The sequence below is a fragment of the Coregonus lavaretus genome (genome assembly GCF_964263955.1).
Source record: "Coregonus lavaretus genome assembly, contig: SUPER_35_unloc_1, whole genome shotgun sequence".
NCBI classification, from domain to species: domain Eukaryota; kingdom Metazoa; phylum Chordata; class Actinopteri; order Salmoniformes; family Salmonidae; genus Coregonus; species Coregonus lavaretus.
In genome coordinates this window covers 5,505,793-5,525,574 of record NW_028167181.1, presented here as the reverse complement: position 1 = coordinate 5,525,574, position 19,782 = coordinate 5,505,793, and the positions used below count along the sequence as shown (strand labels likewise).

The 19,782-nt window shown below is 46.1% G+C and overlaps 1 protein-coding gene across 1 annotated transcript in view; it reads left to right on the top strand.

Moving 5' to 3' along the window:
- The window catches only part of cntln (centlein, centrosomal protein), a 94,416-nt gene that overhangs the window by 33,440 nt on the left and 41,194 nt on the right, over window positions 1-19,782 (top strand). Inside the window, exons 12-17 of the mRNA XM_084188483.1 lie at window positions 1,788-1,879; window positions 3,381-3,946; window positions 6,842-6,884; window positions 7,853-7,928; window positions 8,241-8,494; window positions 18,032-18,229. Coding sequence (XP_084044609.1) covers window positions 1,788-1,879; window positions 3,381-3,946; window positions 6,842-6,884; window positions 7,853-7,928; window positions 8,241-8,494; window positions 18,032-18,229 — 1,229 coding nt within the window. The remainder of the gene's footprint in view (window positions 1-1,787; window positions 1,880-3,380; window positions 3,947-6,841; window positions 6,885-7,852; window positions 7,929-8,240; window positions 8,495-18,031; window positions 18,230-19,782) is intronic.

Sequence of the window (19,782 nt, the reverse complement as noted above, 5' to 3'; positions counted from 1 at the left end):
ACAGTTAGTGAATACATATTTTTTTTATACTGGCCCCCCGTGGGAATCGAACCCACAACCCTGGTGTTGCAAACGCCATGCTCTATCAACTGAGCTACATCCCTGCCGGCCATTCTCTCCCCTACCCTGGACGACGCTGGGCCAATTGTGCGCCGCCCATGAGTCTCCCAGAGATCCATAGAACACGTTTTACGAGCGGCCCCGGAATTAACTCTTGCGGAACCCCTCTGACCCGATCAAAGGGAGAGAGGTTCAAGCAGCAACCCAACCCAACCCTATCACAATCCCGTTAAAGAAAGCCAACAGATGAAAGACAACGCTCCGTGGCGGAGACCTTTGTGGCTCGGCCCGTAAGGGGCGGGAGAGGGAGGAGCAGAGGAGGAGGTGATGCGGGTGGGGGGGCGGGGGGGTTGAGAAGACGTTAGAGCCTTTAGACGTTAATGAATGCTGTAGCATTGGGACCTCCTCCAATGCAAAGTGACTAGAGAGCCACCGACTCCCTCCATATCAAGGTACTAGTGCCGAGGTGCCAACTCCCCAGCCACCCACCCCCCAGCCCGGGCCGTCGCTGCTACGAGCGGGATAATTGTCTCCCTATCTGGTTATGTACACGGCGCGGCGCGGCAGCCCTCGCTAATTATTTGGGCTCTGGTCTGATTGGATGTGACAAGCCAGGGGAGACAAAAGAGACGGCTAATTCAAAGTAACAAACTTCCTTTTCCCCTCCTCGGCCATGCACAGGAGAAGGAGGGAGGAGCACAGTGCTTCAGAGCGAAGAGCTGATCCACCTCTTTCTCTCTCTCGCTCTCACTCTGTCGCTCCCTCTCTCTCTCTCTTTCTCTCTCCTTCTCCTGCATCTCACGGCAAAAGGTCAACTGACCTGAAAAGTCGAGTGCCTGAATATTTCACATTTTCAACCTCATCTGACAAATGAGTTTCCTTGTACCACCATGAAAGTTTAACCAGAAGGAGCGAAGGAAAAGTTTTGTCTTCGTTATTATTTAGCCTCAACCTTTTTATTTACATTTTTGGGGTCAAAAAAGAGGGTAGTTCGCACACAAAATAGACAAACTCCTATTCCTTTTGTGATTTTTAAATGTTTTTTTTTTTTGCTTGTAGCAGCAGGGGAATCAGTCTTCTTCACCGGTGAATGTTAAAGACATATTAATAATGACTTGTTGAACTGCTCCTAATAAAGGAAGATTTTATTCGTTGGAGAGGAGTTATTCTACCGGGGGTGGATGCATGGTGGGCTACAAAGCAAGCGAGTTGAACATTTCTCTACGTTTGTTTAAGATCTCCAGGGGTGGGGGTTGAGTTTTCACCAATGTCTGCTTTTGATTGAACATAAAATATAAGGCCTTTATTATTAGTAGTGGTTGATAAAGTCCTATGGTTTTAGAATGGAAATGGATATTCTAGGGTAGATGTATTCATTCTTATCCCATAATATGACAAATCACTGTCTTCAAATGCTCTTTGCGTTGTCATTTCATAATGGTTTTATATGTCTGAGTAATTGCCAAAGTGATATAATTTAGGGCCCTCTTGTCTTGAACTTAAACGGAAGATTTAAGTTCAGACACTGGCAAGTCATGTGTTTCTTCCTGACACTATTTTCAGAAAAGAACAAGTAGCCTCCAAGAATAGGCTTACGATGTGAAAAGAAATCAATTAGACATAATTAATCAAACTTGATTTAATAATATAAAATTTGGCTGGCTGAAAGGAAGAAGACACTTGTCTTTTCTTCGTGTCACAATAACATGCTTTGTTCTCGTTGGCAGAGCTTCTTCACAAAGTGGCAGCCGAGCCGGAGGTCAAGAGTAGCACTCCCAAAAAGCCCTCTGCCGAGAGAGTGGAGCAGTCGCTGAAGAAGGTACAGTAAAGTGCTTTTTGTCACCGCCAATAAAAGAAACCGGCAAGACAAAAGTCTTCTTCACCACAATACCTGGAACTGAAGTTATTTCTGTAACACTGAAGTGGGGAGAGAAATACCGTCTTGGCTCTTGGAAGTTTTTATTTGGATGTTTTGTCGTTGAGCAGACATTTTTCTGGTCAAAATAACAACTCGAAAAACATATTTGAAAAGGATTCAATGTCTGTTGTTGGTTGCAAAGGCTTTCTTCTGAGAAGTACTAAACAACCAGAAATAATGCCTTTCTAAATGACTTGTTCCCAGGCCCCATCACTCACTGTGAGTGTGATAATCCTCCACAATGACGTTGATGAAGTGCCATCCAGGGGATGTTAAGAGGGGATGTAAGAGCGTGCTAATACGCCCATAATAGTCATGCAGTGGTATGTTGAAGAGGTTTGAGAGGGACACAGGGAACTATTTTAACGGGGAATTAAATTGTTCCAGAATCATTTATAGCAGATGATGCCAAGGCGGCTAGAGCCAACGAATGCCATATGGCGGTTTAATGGAGACTGTCATGGCATCTATTACTGTCTGACAGTACCATGTTAGTGTAATAACCAACAGGGGTCAGGGGAGGAGGGGAAGAGTGGAGCAGCATTCATTTATGCTCTCCGGAAATGGTGGGTAATGGAAATACATTTTGGGGAGGCCCGGTAAGGAGAAAGTATGTGTGAGCGTGTGCGTGAAATTTTACATGTCTTCCCGTCTCACAGCAAGTCGATGATCAGGCGGACCAGAAAGCCATCCTAATTTTGTTTGAATGGTACCGTGCTGCTTAAGCAGAGGGCAGAGCCCAGCACAATAAAAGGGAGAGATTGCCTGGGGGTATAACTATACCCAGCAGGCATCCACTGTTCTGTTTAACCGTCTCCACCCAAGATCCAACAAAGAGACAAAGTGGTCCTGTTTCGTGTTTAGTGATGGGTCGGGGGGTTAGCAGTCATGTCCGTAGCCTCTCTGGATGGGAGGGGGGGGGTAGGGGGCTCTCTCACCCCCCAAAAAAGAGGCACAGACAGAATGGGAGTGTTTACATTTTAGTAATTTAGCAGATGCTCTTATCCAGAGCTTACAGGAGCAATTAGGGTTAAGTGCCTTGCTCAAGGGCACATCGACAGATTTTTCACCTAGTCAGCTCGGGGATTCGACCCAGCGACCTTACTTAACCACTAGGCTACCTACCACCGTGTTAATGGTCTAATGGTTTGTTTCAACCCTCTACTGCCCTGGCCTGCATAGTTAATGTGAACACAGGTCAGAGTAGAGAGAAACACAGACACTACCCTGTTTTTGCAGTTCAAAGTGGACAGGATTTTTCTTGTTCGTAGCTTGTTTTAAGACATTTACAGATTAACTCAGTGAATATGATATCCATTAACTCTACATGGCAGAGGACATAGAGTTGCATGACTGTGAGATTAGTTTTGGTCCTAATGAACACTCAATGATCGCCATATAGATAGAACAGTTGGAGAGGAGGACGGTGTCCATGGAGCAGGAGACCGAGAGGCTGAGGGAGGACAACCAGGACCTCCAGGAGGCCAACTCAGCTCTAACCCAGGACAACGAGCACCTCCAGGCCTCCCTGGCCCACCTCCGCACCCAAGGGGCTGCCCGCGATGAGGCGGCTCATGCCCAGGCACTCGCCCAGGGTGAGAGACACCGTGCCGAGGCCCTGGCCCTGGAGATCCAGCTGGAGGGGGCCAGGAAGGAAGCCGGACGCACCCGGCAGCAGCTGCTCCGGCTCAGGCAGGAGCTGGGCATCCTGAGGGCGGCCAGGGACTTCAACAGGAGCCAGAGAGGACCCAAGGCTAACATGCTAACAGGGCTAGCTGCAGCAGCCACAGCAGGAGGAGGAATAAGTGGAGGGGCATTAGCAAACAACAAGGTCAAATTCAAAACAGGCAGAGGCCCAGCGCGGCTACACCGCCACCGAGCGGTCGGCCCCAATCAAGCCATCGGAGGAGGAGGAGGAGGAGGCCGCAGCCCTGCTAGGGACGACTGGGAGGACATGAGTGCGGACAGGTACGACACACACACTTTCTCTCTCTCTCCCTCTCTCGCTCTCTCTCTCTCACCCCCTCATTATTTTTTAGGAGGGGGTGGGGGGGGTTTAGCGGCATCGAGGGGACACCGTGCATATGCAAAGCGTAAGCAAATGGGTGATTGAATTTTCAGCGCCTGTCTAGTTGGTATTCAAGAGCCAAAGGAAGAAGATGGCGAGAAAAAAAAAAAAAAAACTACTGTCAGATCCTTTGAAATATCCTGGGACGTCTTGCTCGGAGCTTATTGACTGAAATTTGCATGCAAAATTAGCCACCTCTGCACACAGAGTTGAACTGGTGCCAAGAAAGCCCGACACTTGATATGATAAGGGCCCGACACTTGATATCTTCCAGTGATGCAGTCATGAGGCCTGGAAATTGACAGTTTGGCAGCTTGATTTAATTTACCGGTCCTTTGCATATTCACCCCCCTCTTGACAGCAACCAAGGCATTCCCAGGCATAGGTTCCCCCCCACCACCCCAACCCCAGTCAGTTCCGTTATCTTGTGACATGTCGATTCAGGATGTGCGCAACCATTTTTTTTCTCCCTCCCTCCCCACACGAACCCCCTCTCATTCCTCTCCTCGCCTTAATTTAGTTGGATACATTTTGAATGACCCTCCTCGGCTCGCTACCAGATGTCTACAAGCTGTTTAACACTCTCCAAATTAAGAACCATCTACAGTAATTATTTCATGTATGTTTTATGCTAAGAAGCCACTGAGCTAACGTTTATTGAGTGATGGTTGGGATGATTTGATTTCAAACACTGGCTACCCACACCGCTGGCTGATGTTTATTTCTCACCAAGACTCTCTTCCCCACTCCAGCAGTAGCCTAGCTACACTTCACACACACACACACACACACACACACACACTCACCTCACCTCTCCCATGACTAATTCATCTCACTGAAATCTTATCCAGGGTCTATTGGTTACTCACATGGGGATGTTGAAACCTAACAGTGGCTGTATAAACCTATGGCGTGCTTCTCCCTTGTCCCTAATGTGTCTAATAAGCAGCTGTAAGATACCGTTTTAACCTAAAAGGGCGACTTAGGAGGATTTAGGAAAGTGTGTCTTAAATGAAGATGTCTTAGTTAAGTTACCTGTCAGTTGAGGTGTAGTGCTGTAAAGCCTTCTGTCTCTCATGTCTCAATGTTATTATGCCTATAGGTGCTTGGGAAAATGTCAAGGTTTTTCATCCTGCAGAGAATTTGTTAAATACCAACTAAATGAAGACATCAGACTCGTTAAAGAAGTGACTGACAAGCGCCTTCCTCCGTCTTGGTTTTTAACTGTTCTTCTCAATGCCTCTGGCTCTCGTTGTGGTTAGACAGTTTCAGGAAGAAGTACCTTAAGGCTGGCGGCCATTTTACATTTTCACCACATCAGCAGTTTGTTTGGAGAGTAGAGCAGGGATGAGGCAGGGGGCTCCGGGAGAGTACTGTAGGGGCTAGCAGGAGGTCTCTGGTATACAATATATAATACGCCTCCGCAGTCCGCACTGCTGCAAGACACCAGCACACACACACACACACACACACACACACACACACACACACACACCTGTCTCCCGAAGCAAGGCAGCCATGACACGACCAGCACACTGTCCTGTCCACTCAGCACATCTGAGACTGATGGAATAGTAGAAGTGCCCTAAACAGGGGGAACGCCCTGCCACAGGGTGTGAGATACAGTGATACAGCTCACTCCCTGACAAGGTGATCACCCCCGCCCTGGCTGAGTGAGTGGTTCAGCCCAAAGGCAGTGAGCAGGCAGGTAAAGACAGGCTGTCTGAAGTACCTGTCAATTACAACAGCATATCATGCAAATACAGTCTATTCAATACATCCAGCGTACTGTTATAGAGAAGACTTGACTTGTATCCACAGGGTTGGTTTGTATTGAAATAGTTCTTTATTCCCCTTACTTTGGTATCGTGTATTGTAGGCTAAATGCCTCTGGTGCAGGTGTGTGGTATACTGGAATGCTCAGTACTCGGCACAGTCTGTCAGTAGGCCAGTCTTGGGCCTTAGTGGCTGGGTCTAGTCCTTTCTCCCTCCAGCCTCCAGCCTCCATCCCCAGCCTCCGCCCCCCCAGCCCTGGGGCCTTTTGGTCTGTCATGTCGGAAGGCTGATGGTGATGTGGAGCTCTTTACCTCTGCTGCTCTCACCGCCCCACGTTAATAAACCCACAGCGTAAATGTCACTGACTTCCACGTCAAAGGTCACTGTCGATAACTGGGGGGAATGGGGTAGGGAGTGGAGGTGTGTGTGTGCCCGTGCCAGTGTGTGTGTGTCTCCGAAACCTTTATCGCACGTCCGTCCATCAGATGGGCTCGTCTCGTCGTCGCTCAGCCATGCCACTCACACACGTCTGTCACACAGATAGCACTAATGAAGGCCACAGCAGTCTTCATACATGTTGATACACACCGTAGCACAACTGATGAGGTGGAATTCATTCAGGTCATTTCCAGGAATTCAGGAAATAAATTCAGGAATTAAATTGCACATGGAATGAGATGGAAAAAACAATACTCTGCTTGATGGTAAATGGAACATTGGATATATAAATTGTTATTGAACTTCCATACATGCAAAATTCAAATATTACTGTGTTATACATATTCACATTCTTTATTTTTCTCTCTCGCCCCCCTCTCTCTCTCTCTCTGTCTCTCTCTCTCTGTCTCTCTCTCTCTGTCTCTCTCTCTCTCTGTCTCTCTCTCTCTCTGTCTCTCTCTCTCTGTGTCTCTGTCTCTGTCTCTCTCTCTCTGTCTCTTTCTGTCTCTCTGTCTCGCTCTGTCTCTGTCTCTGTCTCTCTCTCTCTCTCTCTCTCTCTCTCTCTCTCTCTCTCGTGACAGTGGAGAGGAGTACTGTGACAGCCTGGACAGTCACCCAGTCAAGGTGGGTCCATTTGGAGCAGTCCATCTATTCTTCCATTCACTATAACCTCCATTCAACCAACTAACAGGTCTTTACACATAATGTGTAATTGGAGTAGTTAATTGAATAGTTGTTTGTAATGGGTGAGTCAGTCAGGATGTTATTAACCTGGGTTTGGCCAAGCCGTGTCTGGCCTGTATTACACACTGCTCTACATGGCTTTAGGCTCTGCCTCCTGTGTTCCAACAAGTTGTGGCTTCTTCCTTCCTCCATCAATAGTCCAGGTTTCTCTGTCCTTGTTTTTGTCTATTGTCAACTCCTTCACTGTAATACCTGGCAGCTATTCACCAAAGAGAGAGAGAGACACTTCTCTAGAAATGGGTGGATTTGGGTGTTCTCTAGGCTCTTCTATCTGTCAAGACCCCAGTGTCTCTCCAATCCCTCATGCAGCCCCTCCTCCACTCCGCATGCCCCTCCGTTCGCCCTGCCAATCAGCTCCGCCCAGCTTCATCGCCATGACAGTGGAGCCACGCGCGCTGTGTCACAAACCAAAGGGCTTCCGGAAGGCTCCATGTGATCAAACCAGCCCGTGATTAAACCCTACCGGTGCTCCGGGGGGGAAGGGCTTTGATGTGACTACAAACGCTCTCGGGCGGTGTCACACACACACATACACACACACACACCGTGGCGCACAGGGGCAAGGGGGTGAGTGAGCGCGGGGGTGTTTCAACTGGCACCTGTCAAGAGAGTTGCGGCGGTGTAGAGTTGCGTTCGAGTCGACGTGTGTTGTATTAAACACGTTGCGCCGCATTACTGCGCGGTGTGATTTGTCGCGTCGCATTAAACGCCACATGCTGTGATTCCTGCGTGACACGACACGCCGCGTTCAAGACTCCCTCAGTCTGTTGCGGATGTCAACCTGTTGTGTTGCATTAAAAGGCAGGGTTTAAAAGCGTTGCAAAACGTTTTTGTTTGTCTTTTTCCAGTCACACAGGTACGGAGCCACCTCAGAACAGCCAGCGGAAGAATTCTCCAGAACGCAGCCCGATGTTCCGAACCAAGGTAGCAACAACACGGTTTCATGTTTCACTCAGATTTTCACTAAACTTCAACTATTTAGGGGGGGGGGGGAACCACCAAAACACACACTATTGGAAACGGCACTTGATACAAAACAAGTTTCTGTTATCTACGCTGTTGTATCGGTTATATATGGAATGGCTTAGTCAGTCTGGTAATAGAATATCTCACACACACACATACACACATTTGATAACTCTCAGCAGCAGAAATCTAAATGGGGATTGTGAGTGTGTTCACCGCTGTCTCGTACATGAACACTCTGAGGAACGCACTGTGTTCTCCCCTTGTTAGGAAATAAACAGAGGGAGCCGGGGGAGGAAGGAGGGCTGAGATGGAGTGAGAGAAAGAGGAGGAAGGCCCAGAGGTGCGGCTGCTGCGCCCCCTCCTCTCTGCGCGGGCGCGTTCTGGCGCTCCAGCGCCACCTCGCCGTTCTACAGACCGCCCGGCGTGATGCCCAGCGCTCCGCCCGGGAGCTGCGAGACGCCAACGAGAAGATCACTTCGCAGCTCAACCAGAGACTGAACGTCAGCAAGCAGTTATCACAGGTACCACAGACCAGAGGAGAGGATATACAAAGGGGACAGAAAGAGTGGAAGGAACAGAAGAGAAGGAGGGGAAGAATGGAAAGATAAGGAGGGGGGTTGGTACAGTAACTGGGAACAAGGAAGTTGTTCTTTTTCTCTCCTTTTTTTTTCTTCCTGTCTTTTCTTTTGTCTTTCGGTGTGTTTCTGGGGGCCCTATCCCTGGCTGCAGTGGTAGCAGCTCCTTTGCGCTTATCATGCTTAATAAGTGTGTGTCTGACAGGCCTGCCCTCGCCTGAGGAGGTCAGCACCACAGAGGAGCAGAGGAAGAGACACAGAGCACTGAACACACTGCTGCAGTCTCCTGCAATACCCTACTGACTACTATACTATACCCTACTGACTACTATAATATACCCTACTGACTACTATACTATACCCTACTGACTACTATACTATACCCTACTGACTACTATACAATACTATACCTTACTGACTACTATACTATACCCTACTGACTACTATAATATACCCTACTGACTACTATACTATAATATACCCTACTGACTACTATACTATACCCTACTCACTACTATACTATACCCTACTGACTACTATACTATACCCTACTGGCTACTATACTATACCCTACTGACTACTATACTATACCCTACTGACTACTATACAATACTATACCTTACTGACTACTATACTATACCCTACTGACTACTATACTATAATATACCCTACTGACTACTATACTATACCCTACTCACTACTATACTATACCATACTGACTACTATACTATACCCTACTGACTACTATACTATACCCTACTGACTACTATACTATACTATACCCTACTGACTACTATACTATACCCTACTGACTACTATAATATACTATACCCTACTGACTACTATAATATACTATACCCTACTGACTACTATAATATACCCTACTGACTACTATACTATACCCTACTGACTACTATACTGTACTATCCTATACCCTACTGACTATTAGACTATACCCTACTGACTACTATACTATACTATACCCTACTGACTACTATAATATACCCTACTGACTACTATAATATACCCTACTGACTACTATACTATACCCTACTGACTACTATACTGTACTATACTATACCCTACTGACTACAATACTATACCCTACTGACTACTATACTATACCCTACTGACTACTATACTATACCCTACTGGCTACTATACTATACCCTACTGACTACTATACTATACCCTACTGACTACTATACAATACTATACCTTACTGACTACTATACTATACCCTACTGACTACTATACTATAATATACCCTACTGACTACTATACTATACCCTACTCACTACTATACTATACCATACTGACTACTATACTATACCCTACTGACTACTATACTATACCCTACTGACTACTATACTATACTATACCCTACTGACTACTATACTATACCCTACTGACTACTATAATATACTATACCCTACTGACTACTATAATATACTATACCCTACTGACTACTAGACTATACCCTACTGACTACTATAATGTACTCTACTGACTACTATAATGTACTCTGCTGACTACTATACTATACCCTACAGACTACTATAATATACCCTACTGACTACTATACTATACTATACCCTACTGACTACTATAATATACCCTACTGACTACTATACTATACCCTACTGACTACTATACTATACTATACCCTACTGACTACTATACTGTACTATCCTATACCCTACTGACTACTAGACAGTAGACTATACCCTACTGACTACTATACTATACCCTACTGACTACTATAATATACCCTACTGACTACTATACTATACCCTACTGACTACTATACTATACCCTACTGACTACTATAATATACCCTACTGACTACTCTACTATACCCTACTGACTACTATAATATACCCTACTGACTACTCTACTATACCCTACTGACTACTATACTATACTGTACTATACTATACTCTACTGACTACTAGACTATACTGATTACTATACTATACCCTACTGACTACTATACTATACCCTACTGACTACTATAATATACCCTACTGACTACTATACTATACCTTACTGACTACTAGACTATACCCTAATGACTGCTATACTATACCATAATGACTACTACACTATACCCTAATGACTACTATACTATACCCTACTGACTACTATACTATACCATATGGACTACTATACTAAACTATGCTCTACTGACTACTATACCCTACTGACTACTATACTATACCCTACTGACTACTATACTGTACTATACTATACCCTACGGACTACTAGACTATACCCTACTGACTACTAGACTATACCCTACTGACTACTATACTATACCATATTGACTACTATACTAAACTATACCCTACTGACTACTATACTATGCTCTACTGACTACTATACTATACCCTACTGACTACTATACTATACCCTACTGACTACTATACTATACCATATGGACTACTATACTATACTATACCCTACTGACTACTATAATGTACTCTACTGACTACTATAATGTACTCTACTGACTACTATACTATACCCTACAGACTACTATAATATACCCTACAGACTACTATACTATTCTATACCCTACAGACTACTATAATATACCCTACTGACTACTATACTATACCCTGCTGACTACTATACTGTACTATCCTATACCCTACTGACTACTAGACAGTAGACTATACCCTACTGACTACTATACCCTACTGACTATACTATACCCTACTGACTACTATACAATACTATACCCTACTGACTACTATACTATACCCTACTGACTATACTATACTATACCCTACTGACTACTATTATATACCCTACTGACTACTATACTATACTATACCCTACTGACTACTATAATATACCATACTGACTACTATACTATACCCTACTGACTACTATACTATACTGTACTATACCCTACTGACTACTAGACTATATATTATACCATACTGACTACTATACCGTACTGACTATTATACTATACCCTACTGACTACTAGACTATACCCTAATGACTGCTATACTATACCCTAATGACTACTACACTATACCCTAATGACTACTATACTATACCATATGGACTACTATACTAAACTATACCCTACTGACTACTATACTATGCTCTACTGACTACTATACTATACCCTACTGACTACTATACCCTACATACTACTAGACTATACCCTACTGACTACTAGACTATACCCTACTGACTACTATGCTATACCCTACTGACTACTATACTATACCCTACTGACTACTATAATGTACTCTACTGACTACTATAATGTACTCTACTGACTACTATAATGTACTCTACTGACTACTATACTATAATGTACTATGCTGACTACTATATTTTACTATACTGTACTGACTCAACCAGCTAGTCTCTGAAACAGTGTCGTAGTGTTATTTCTCAGACTCAATTGCACACCGAATTCAAACATTTTTTTTTTGTTCGCTACGTACAGTACTTCATTCTGAGACTGCCATCGTTGAAGTTGTTTGTGGGGACGTCAAAATGAGGGGTGTTGTACAAAACAAAGCCATCAGCCATTGGATCATATCTAACCAATCAGAGTGTCAAAGCCAATGGCACATTTTCAAAACGCCGCTTTACCCACGTGTGTTCTGGCTCTGGCCCAACCTATTGGTTTCTGGGACCAATCAGACGGTTTAAAATGGATTTCCATTCTAGAAATCGCCGGGGAGATACTCAGATACAAACTCATTGCGGAGATGAAACTAACATCCGTGGTCGCGGTGTAGCGTTTGTGTAGCCAGGCAAATTCTTCCATGACTTGGCCTCCTCTCTCGCCCTCTCTCTCTCTCTCTCTCTCACGGCCTCACCAGGCCGTATGGTAGTTAGTGGGACTGGCAGGAGGCCCCTGTTGGGCAGGAGCAGGCAGAGCCCCGACCAGCCCCAACCCACTGGAGGCCTGATTAGGAGTGTGTGTGATACACACAGGTCAAAGAGCGCAGGAGCCCCGACGCTCTGGAAGTGGCCTCCGGGTTCCGGCCCCTACCTAGGTACCGTAGAATAGAACAGCCAGGGCCCCGAGGAGACCCCAGACACTGGCTCTGCGGCATTAATGACACACACATACAAATGCACACACACACACCTAGAATCAGAGACACACACACACACTTTCCTCCGCTTGGGCTGACCAGAAAGAAACAGCAATAGCTGTCTTTTACTCCTGCAGTATTAATGCCAATGCAGCAGAAGCCCTCAGCTCAGAGGCAGATGGAAAACAGGGATCATTCCCCCCTAAAAGGGCACAAGGTCCTGTGCTGTTGGCTGGTATCCGGCGGGCCCCTGCCTGCTAGCTCTCTGACTCGGAGTCCAAATCTCTGGCTCTAATTGGCTTAGCCCGGCGCCTCGGGGGCTGTCATGTGAAAAGGTATGATGACAGTGTCAGAGACAGGGAAGTAGAGCTACCTCGTTTGTTTGGCTCCTTAGTGGTGTCCTGTAGTTTCCTGTTACTTCAATGGGAAGTTGTGTTATTTAAATGTGAATCAGCGTCTGTGTGTGTGTGTGTCGTGTGATGAAAGTGTTATAAATGACTAATCAGGTATGTTTAGAGGGTGTTCTAGTTCTGGCGTCCCCAGGCACAGTGGTGTGTTAGTGTGTGTGGCTGCCGGTGACATGAGAGAGAGGGAGGGAGGTAGAGAGAGAGGGAGGTAGAGAGAGAGAGAGGTAGAGAGAGAGAGAGGGAGGTAGGGAGAGAGGGAGAGAGGGGGTTAGGGATGTAGGGAGAGAGGGGGTTAGGGATGTAGGGAGAGAGGGAGGTAGGTAGGGAGAGAGGGAGGTAGGTAGGGAGAGAGGGAGGTAGGTAGGGAGAGAGGTAGGTAGGGAGAGAGGGAGGTAGGGAGAGAGGGAGGTAGGGAGAGAGGGAGGTAGGGAGAGAGGGAGGTAGGGAGAGAGGGGGTTAGGGATGTAGGGAGAGAGGGAGGTAGGTAGGGAGAGAGGGAGGTAGGGAGAGAGGGAGGTAGGTAGGGAGAGAGGGAGGTAGGGAGAGAGGGGGGTAGAAATTGAATTGAGAGAGGGAGATAGAGAGAGGGGTAGAGAGTGAGGGAGAAGGAGGTAGAGAGAAGGAGGTTGAGAGAAGGGAGGTAGAGAGAGGGGGAGGGAGGTAGAGAGAGAAGTGCTGTACCCTTTCTGTCTCTCAGCCTAAGTGGAACATGTGTCTCTACAGCACAGTGACACTTTCATCAGTCAATCACACCACGCCAGCCACCCCATCCCCACAGACCTCTCTGTCAGGAACCAGACTGCAATAGCTGTCAGAGCCACACACACACAGAGAGAGAGAGACACACACTCACAGAGACACACACACACGGCAGAGTGCTTTGTTAGGTATTTCCACCCTGTTCCCTCTCCATAATTGCCGTCAGTCTGTAAAACGTGACCCTCTTAATGGTGCTCTCTGTTCCTTGACTTCTGTCTTTGTACTTCCTGTTCAACAAGGTGGGAAGTAAAGGCATGAGAAAGAGTCTGTTAGGAAAATGAAGGATAATTAGGCTACTGGGGGGGGACTTTGTCCTCTCTCACACTTTTCTTCTTCCTCTCTCCCTCTCTTTCCTCTTATTTGAGGAACGAGAGAAGCGACAGAAGCTTAGAGGAACCGCCGCCTCTGGGTGACAGGTGAGATGTACTACGGTAATTTCCGAAAATGTTCCTCCCGCTGGAAAGAAACGTCGGTCATGCATATTAACCGAACAGGGGATCATTTGGGGTTGGATTAGGTACCTCGCACCCCTCCCCAACCTCCCTGTCTACCTCGTTCTACAATTGAACGTCTCTTCGACATGAACCCCACCCGTAATCTCCAGGTGTGGATCGGCCCAGCTCCCATCTTGCATGTAAGTGGCTGGGATTACCACAGGATTAGAGGGGGTAAAACAGACACGGCTGGCAGGGTAAAGAGCGGCTTTTCTGGGTCTAGGCTTTTTATGCTCATGCACATGACAGAACCTGGCACCTTAATCCCGGTGACACACTATAAAGGTAGAACATAATAAAGATGGGTCCACTGCTGCCTTCAGTTGTCTTTCCAAAAATCTATGGTTCATCTAAAGTCTAGAATCTAAGGTCATGGCTGTTGGTCCTTGAGTTCTATTACGTTAGTATGAGTATCTCTCGTTTAGAACAATAGGTAAGTACTGTGTAGTTACTCTGCCATGGTTATTACCTTGGCCTGAGGTTTCTCTGGTGTTATTCTGGAAAGAAAAATACTGATATTGTCTCAACTCCATTTTCAAGGTGTTGTACGTATATCTGGGTCTAGGTCATGTTAGGCTAGCGTTCGCTTGTTGTGGTTGAGGAACTGAGCCGGCCCAAAATGTGAGTGTACTGTATGTGTCTATGACTATGTGGTGCCGTTGCTATTTTCGGAGCCACCGGCCTCATTATTTATCCTGCTAATGATTCGGTATCACTTGGAATGGCACCAGCGAGACCACTACCCTAGAGAGGGGGGAGAGAGGAACTGAAATAGAGAGAGAGAGGGAGGGGAGAGAGTGCGAGAGTGGTAGAGCGAGAGAGTGTGAGAAAGAGAGAGAGGAACAGAAATAGACAAAACGGGAGGGAGAGGAGAAGGCGCAAGAGAGGGAGAGTAGTGAGCGAGAAGGGAGGAGACAGGAAGAGAGAGACAGAGAGAGCGAGAGACTTCAGCTGGGCAGCCTAATGGTCCCACCATGCATCAGAGTCAGTGTCATCTCTCACCAGACCCACGGCTGAAAATGGCCCCTCTGAAATCAAAGCCTGTCTTACGGGAAGTGTCATCAATGCCACTCTTAACACACACACACACACACACACACACACACACACACACACACACACACGACCCAGCAGCAGAAGCAGCCCCCCTCTCTCTGTCTCTCTCCATAGGGATATGGCCTGTGAGCCTTCAAAGAGGAGGAAACCTAAAACAAGAGGTATTCTACTAAGAGGTGTCAGCAGGCAACCAGATATCAATAACCTCCATGTATGCAGAGCAGAGAGGCCACCCCTGGGACTACTGCGGTTTCCAGGATGGTTGGGAGGGTGTGGTGGGGTTGAGAGGGTGTAGGGGTTGAGAGGGTGTGGTGGGGTTGGGAGGGTGTGGGGGGGTTGAGAGGGTGTGGTGGGGTTGAGAGGGTGTGGTGGGTGTGGGGGGGTTGAGAGGGTGTTGGGGGGTTGGGAGGGTGTGGTGGGGTTGAGAGGGTGTTGGGGGGTTGGGAGGGTGTGGGGGGTTGAGAGGGTGTTGGGGGGTTGGGAGGGTGTGGTGGGGTTGAGAGGCTGTTGGGGGGTTGGGAGGGTGTGGGGGGGTTTGGAGGGTGTGGGGGTGTGTGGGAGGGGTTGAGAGGGTGTGGTGGGATTGAGAGGGTGTTGGGTGGGGGGAGGGTGTGGTGGGGTTGAGAGGGTGTGGGGGGGTTGAGAGGGTGTTTGGGGGTGTTGGGAGGGTGTGGTGGTGTTGAGAGGGTGTGGGGGGGTGGGGTTGAGAGGGTGTGGGGGGGTTAAGAGGGTGTGGGGGTGGGGTTAAGAGGGTGTGGTGGGGGGTTGAGAGGGTGTGGGGGGATTGAGAGGCTGCGGAGGGGGTTTGGAGGGTGTGGGGGGGTTGGGAGGGTGTGGTGGGGTTGAGAGGGTGTGGTGGGGTTGTGAGGGTGTGGTGGGGTTGTGAGGGTGTGGGTGTGTGTGCCACATATCACCTTCTCCCTATTTGCACTACAAAGTGAGCATGATGTTTGATATGATACCGGATCGCTTTATGTGGCAATGATAAATTAGACAACAGAAAATACTTGCATTGAGTACATTACTTTGATAAGAGGTCGAAATGATTAATTGAGGTTGACAATATGAATGCGGTTAAAACCGTTTAGCCCCAAAGCAAATGTTTACCATGTCTGATACACTGGTACAGTAGAATAGATGATGGGTTGGCAGTATTATCTCTCTCTCTCTCTCTCTCTCTCTCTCTCTCTCTCTCTCTCTCTCTCTCTCTCTCTCTCTCTCTCTCTCTCTCTCTCTCTCTCTCTCTCTCTCTCTCTCTCTCTCTCTCTCTCTCTCTCTCTCTCTCTCTCTCACGCACACACACTTCCTCTCTACGCTTCTAAATCAAACCCACCTCAACTCCCTCCGTCCCAGGGTGCACTCTGATTCTACTGGATGGCTCTATTACGCCTGCCAATCAGGGTTAGAGAATTAGGGCCCTTCGGCCGGCCGCACGTCAGAATCATCCTCGTCTTCATTAAGATAGAAACAGGATTTAATCACAGTTACCAGTCTCTACATTACACTGTAGAAGAATATATACAGTAACTCTCAAAATACTTTGTTAGCCTATCATAAGGGGCTGGTTTCCCGGACAAATTAAACCTAATCCTGGATTTAAAAGCATTCTCCATTGAGTGATTAAAAAAAATCCATGAACGGGTTCACCATGTGGTCACTTATTTCACTGCTTCATCTGTACATACACTACCGGTCAAAAGTTTTAGAACACCTACTCATTCAAGGGGTTTTCTTTCATTTTTACTATTTTCTACATTGTAGATGTCACGATCGTCGAACACAGTGGACAATGCGCAGCGTGGAATGAGAACATACTTTATTCTATTACACCACACGAACAAAACGATACGTGACGTCCTTGGTAACAGACACAAACCATACACGGAACAAGATCCCACAAACACTGTGGCAAAACAGGCTGCCTAAGTATGGTTCCCAATCAGAGACAACAAGCAACAGCTGACACTCGTTGCCTCTGATTGAGAACCACCCCGGCCAACACAGAAACACATGAGCTAGATAAAGAACCTACAACACAAACACATAGAAACTACACACCCTGGCTCAACATAACAGAGTCCCAGAGCCAGGGCGTGACAGTAGAATAATAGTGAAGACATCAAAACTAATGAAATAACACATATGGAATCATGTAGTAACCAAAAAAGTGTTAAACAAATCAAAATATATTTTATATAACTGATCCTGGATCAGCACTCCTACACTGAGACTCTTTGTGGATACGTGTTCTGTGTTTATCTGAGGACTTGGTTTTTACTTTGTTAGATTGTTCCTCTCAGGGTGTGCGATCCTCCCTCGTGTCTCAGGTCGGGTCCAGCTTTCCCACCACCTCTCACTGGATTCACACAGACAGAATAACAACAGAAGTCGTGGTCAAACTTGAGTCAGAGTCGTTGTATTTTTTACATGATGCCACAACAGCAGTAGCAGGTATATTTTCTGACTCTCTCTCTCGTTATCTTTTCAGTCATGTTTTCTGTAAGTATTTTCTCAATCTACCGGTATGCTGCCGGTGCTGGTATCATAGCATACTGTACGTTCTGACCCGCATTATTTTTTAAATCACCCAAAACTATTTTTGTCTTATATATCTAACCTTATAGCCTGCAGTACTTTCTGACTACCTCTCTCTCGCTCTCTCTCTACTCCCGGTGTGTTTAATGGTGTTCCCAGAAGCTGACCTCTGACCTGGCGGGTGTAGAGCAGCAGAAGAAGGTGTTGGAGATGGAGCTGGAGCAGTGGAGGCAGATCCACAGGACCCCGACCCCCCAGCAGCTCCCCTCTACCGCCCCCCAGCCCCTGGAGACCCCCAGCCCTGCTGTCCTCAAAGCCCTGGAGGCAGAGGTCAAACAGCTCCACACTAAACTGAAGGTTAGTGGTCAGACTATAGAGGAAGCAGGAGTTCACAGCAAAAGATATACAGTGTTTATTTTTATCATTCAACCTTTATTTATACAGTTGAGTCAATTAAGAACTGATTCTTATTTGCAATGGTGGCCTGTCAAGAAGAGAGCACAGGAGTAATATAAAAGTATGTTTACTTATTTATTTGACAGGGACAATGCACACATTGCTGTAAATGTGCCAGATTTAGCCAGCTGGCTAGTTTTCATCTGTAGTCCCTGGGCAGATAGATAAAAACATTTAAGAAAGCATCATAAACATTTCACGGAGAAAAAAAAGATATGTGCACTATACTAAACATGTTTATAGAAGCAAGGACCCTGACGATGCTGACAGTTCCAGTAGGGTTGACAATGCTGTCAGAAACAATCCATCAAGCTTCAATTTAACACTCATTTAATCTGAATTTTAAAACAAACAAAAATCTTTATTTATTTCAGATTTTATTCTAATATTTTCTCATTCTGATAATATTACAAAAATGTCCGTAGAACATATTTTTTTTGCAGACGATTTAGATGTCACATCTTTTCAAAATCGTATTAGATTTACCCATGACAATTACCCAGTGGTTTGCTATTATTTGATATGCCAGGGAACACCTGTCAGTGAGGTGAGAAATGGGAAACAACAGTGTGGTTGTGAGGACGTGTCCTCTGAGTGGCTGAACCCTCCGAGGTGTCAGTACGACACCATTATCAGCCCTTCATTAGCTCACTCATCAGTGTCATCCGCCATATTGCTACTGTCGTTACCAAGGTGATGGTGTGAGAGGTGAGGAGGGGGAGCAGAGAGAACAGTGTGTTGGGGGGAGGGTGTGTGGGGGTGTGTGTGTGTGTGTGTGTGTGTGTGAGAGATCCTACGAGTTTCCACTGGAGACCAGAGCTCCTTTAAACCAAAGGGAAGCTGCACACACAAATATCCATCATTCTCATGATCACAAGCACACCTGTAGTCAAGGGCCACAAGGGTTGTGTGATGTGTGTGTGACGTGCACCAGAGAGACTTTGACACAACGTTGTCCTCTCTCTCTGTGAACCTGCAGTAGAGCTATACTGATACCTAGAATCAGAAACACACACAGAGGTATACACATGCAAAACATACACAACAAATATATAGTTTTTGCTTTTTTACTCGACAGGGTTCTCCTTACTCCTCAGTCCTCTGCATAAATTATAAGCTATGATGTCATACCATTTCAGTTCAATTCCATTTGTATTTGAATTTAATTTAATTGAAAGAATTTACAGAAATATATGTACAGTGAGGGGAAAAAAGTATTTGATCCCCTGCTGATTTTGTACGTTTGCTCACTGACAAAGAAATGATCAGTCTATAATTGTAATGGTAGGTTTATTTGAACAGTGAGAGACAGAATAACAACAAAAAAATCTAGAAAAACGCATGTCAAAAATGTTATAAATTGATTTGCATTTTAATGAGAGAAATAAGTATTTGACCCCTCTGCAAAACATGACTTAGTACTTGGTGGCAAAACCCTTGTTGGCAATCACAGA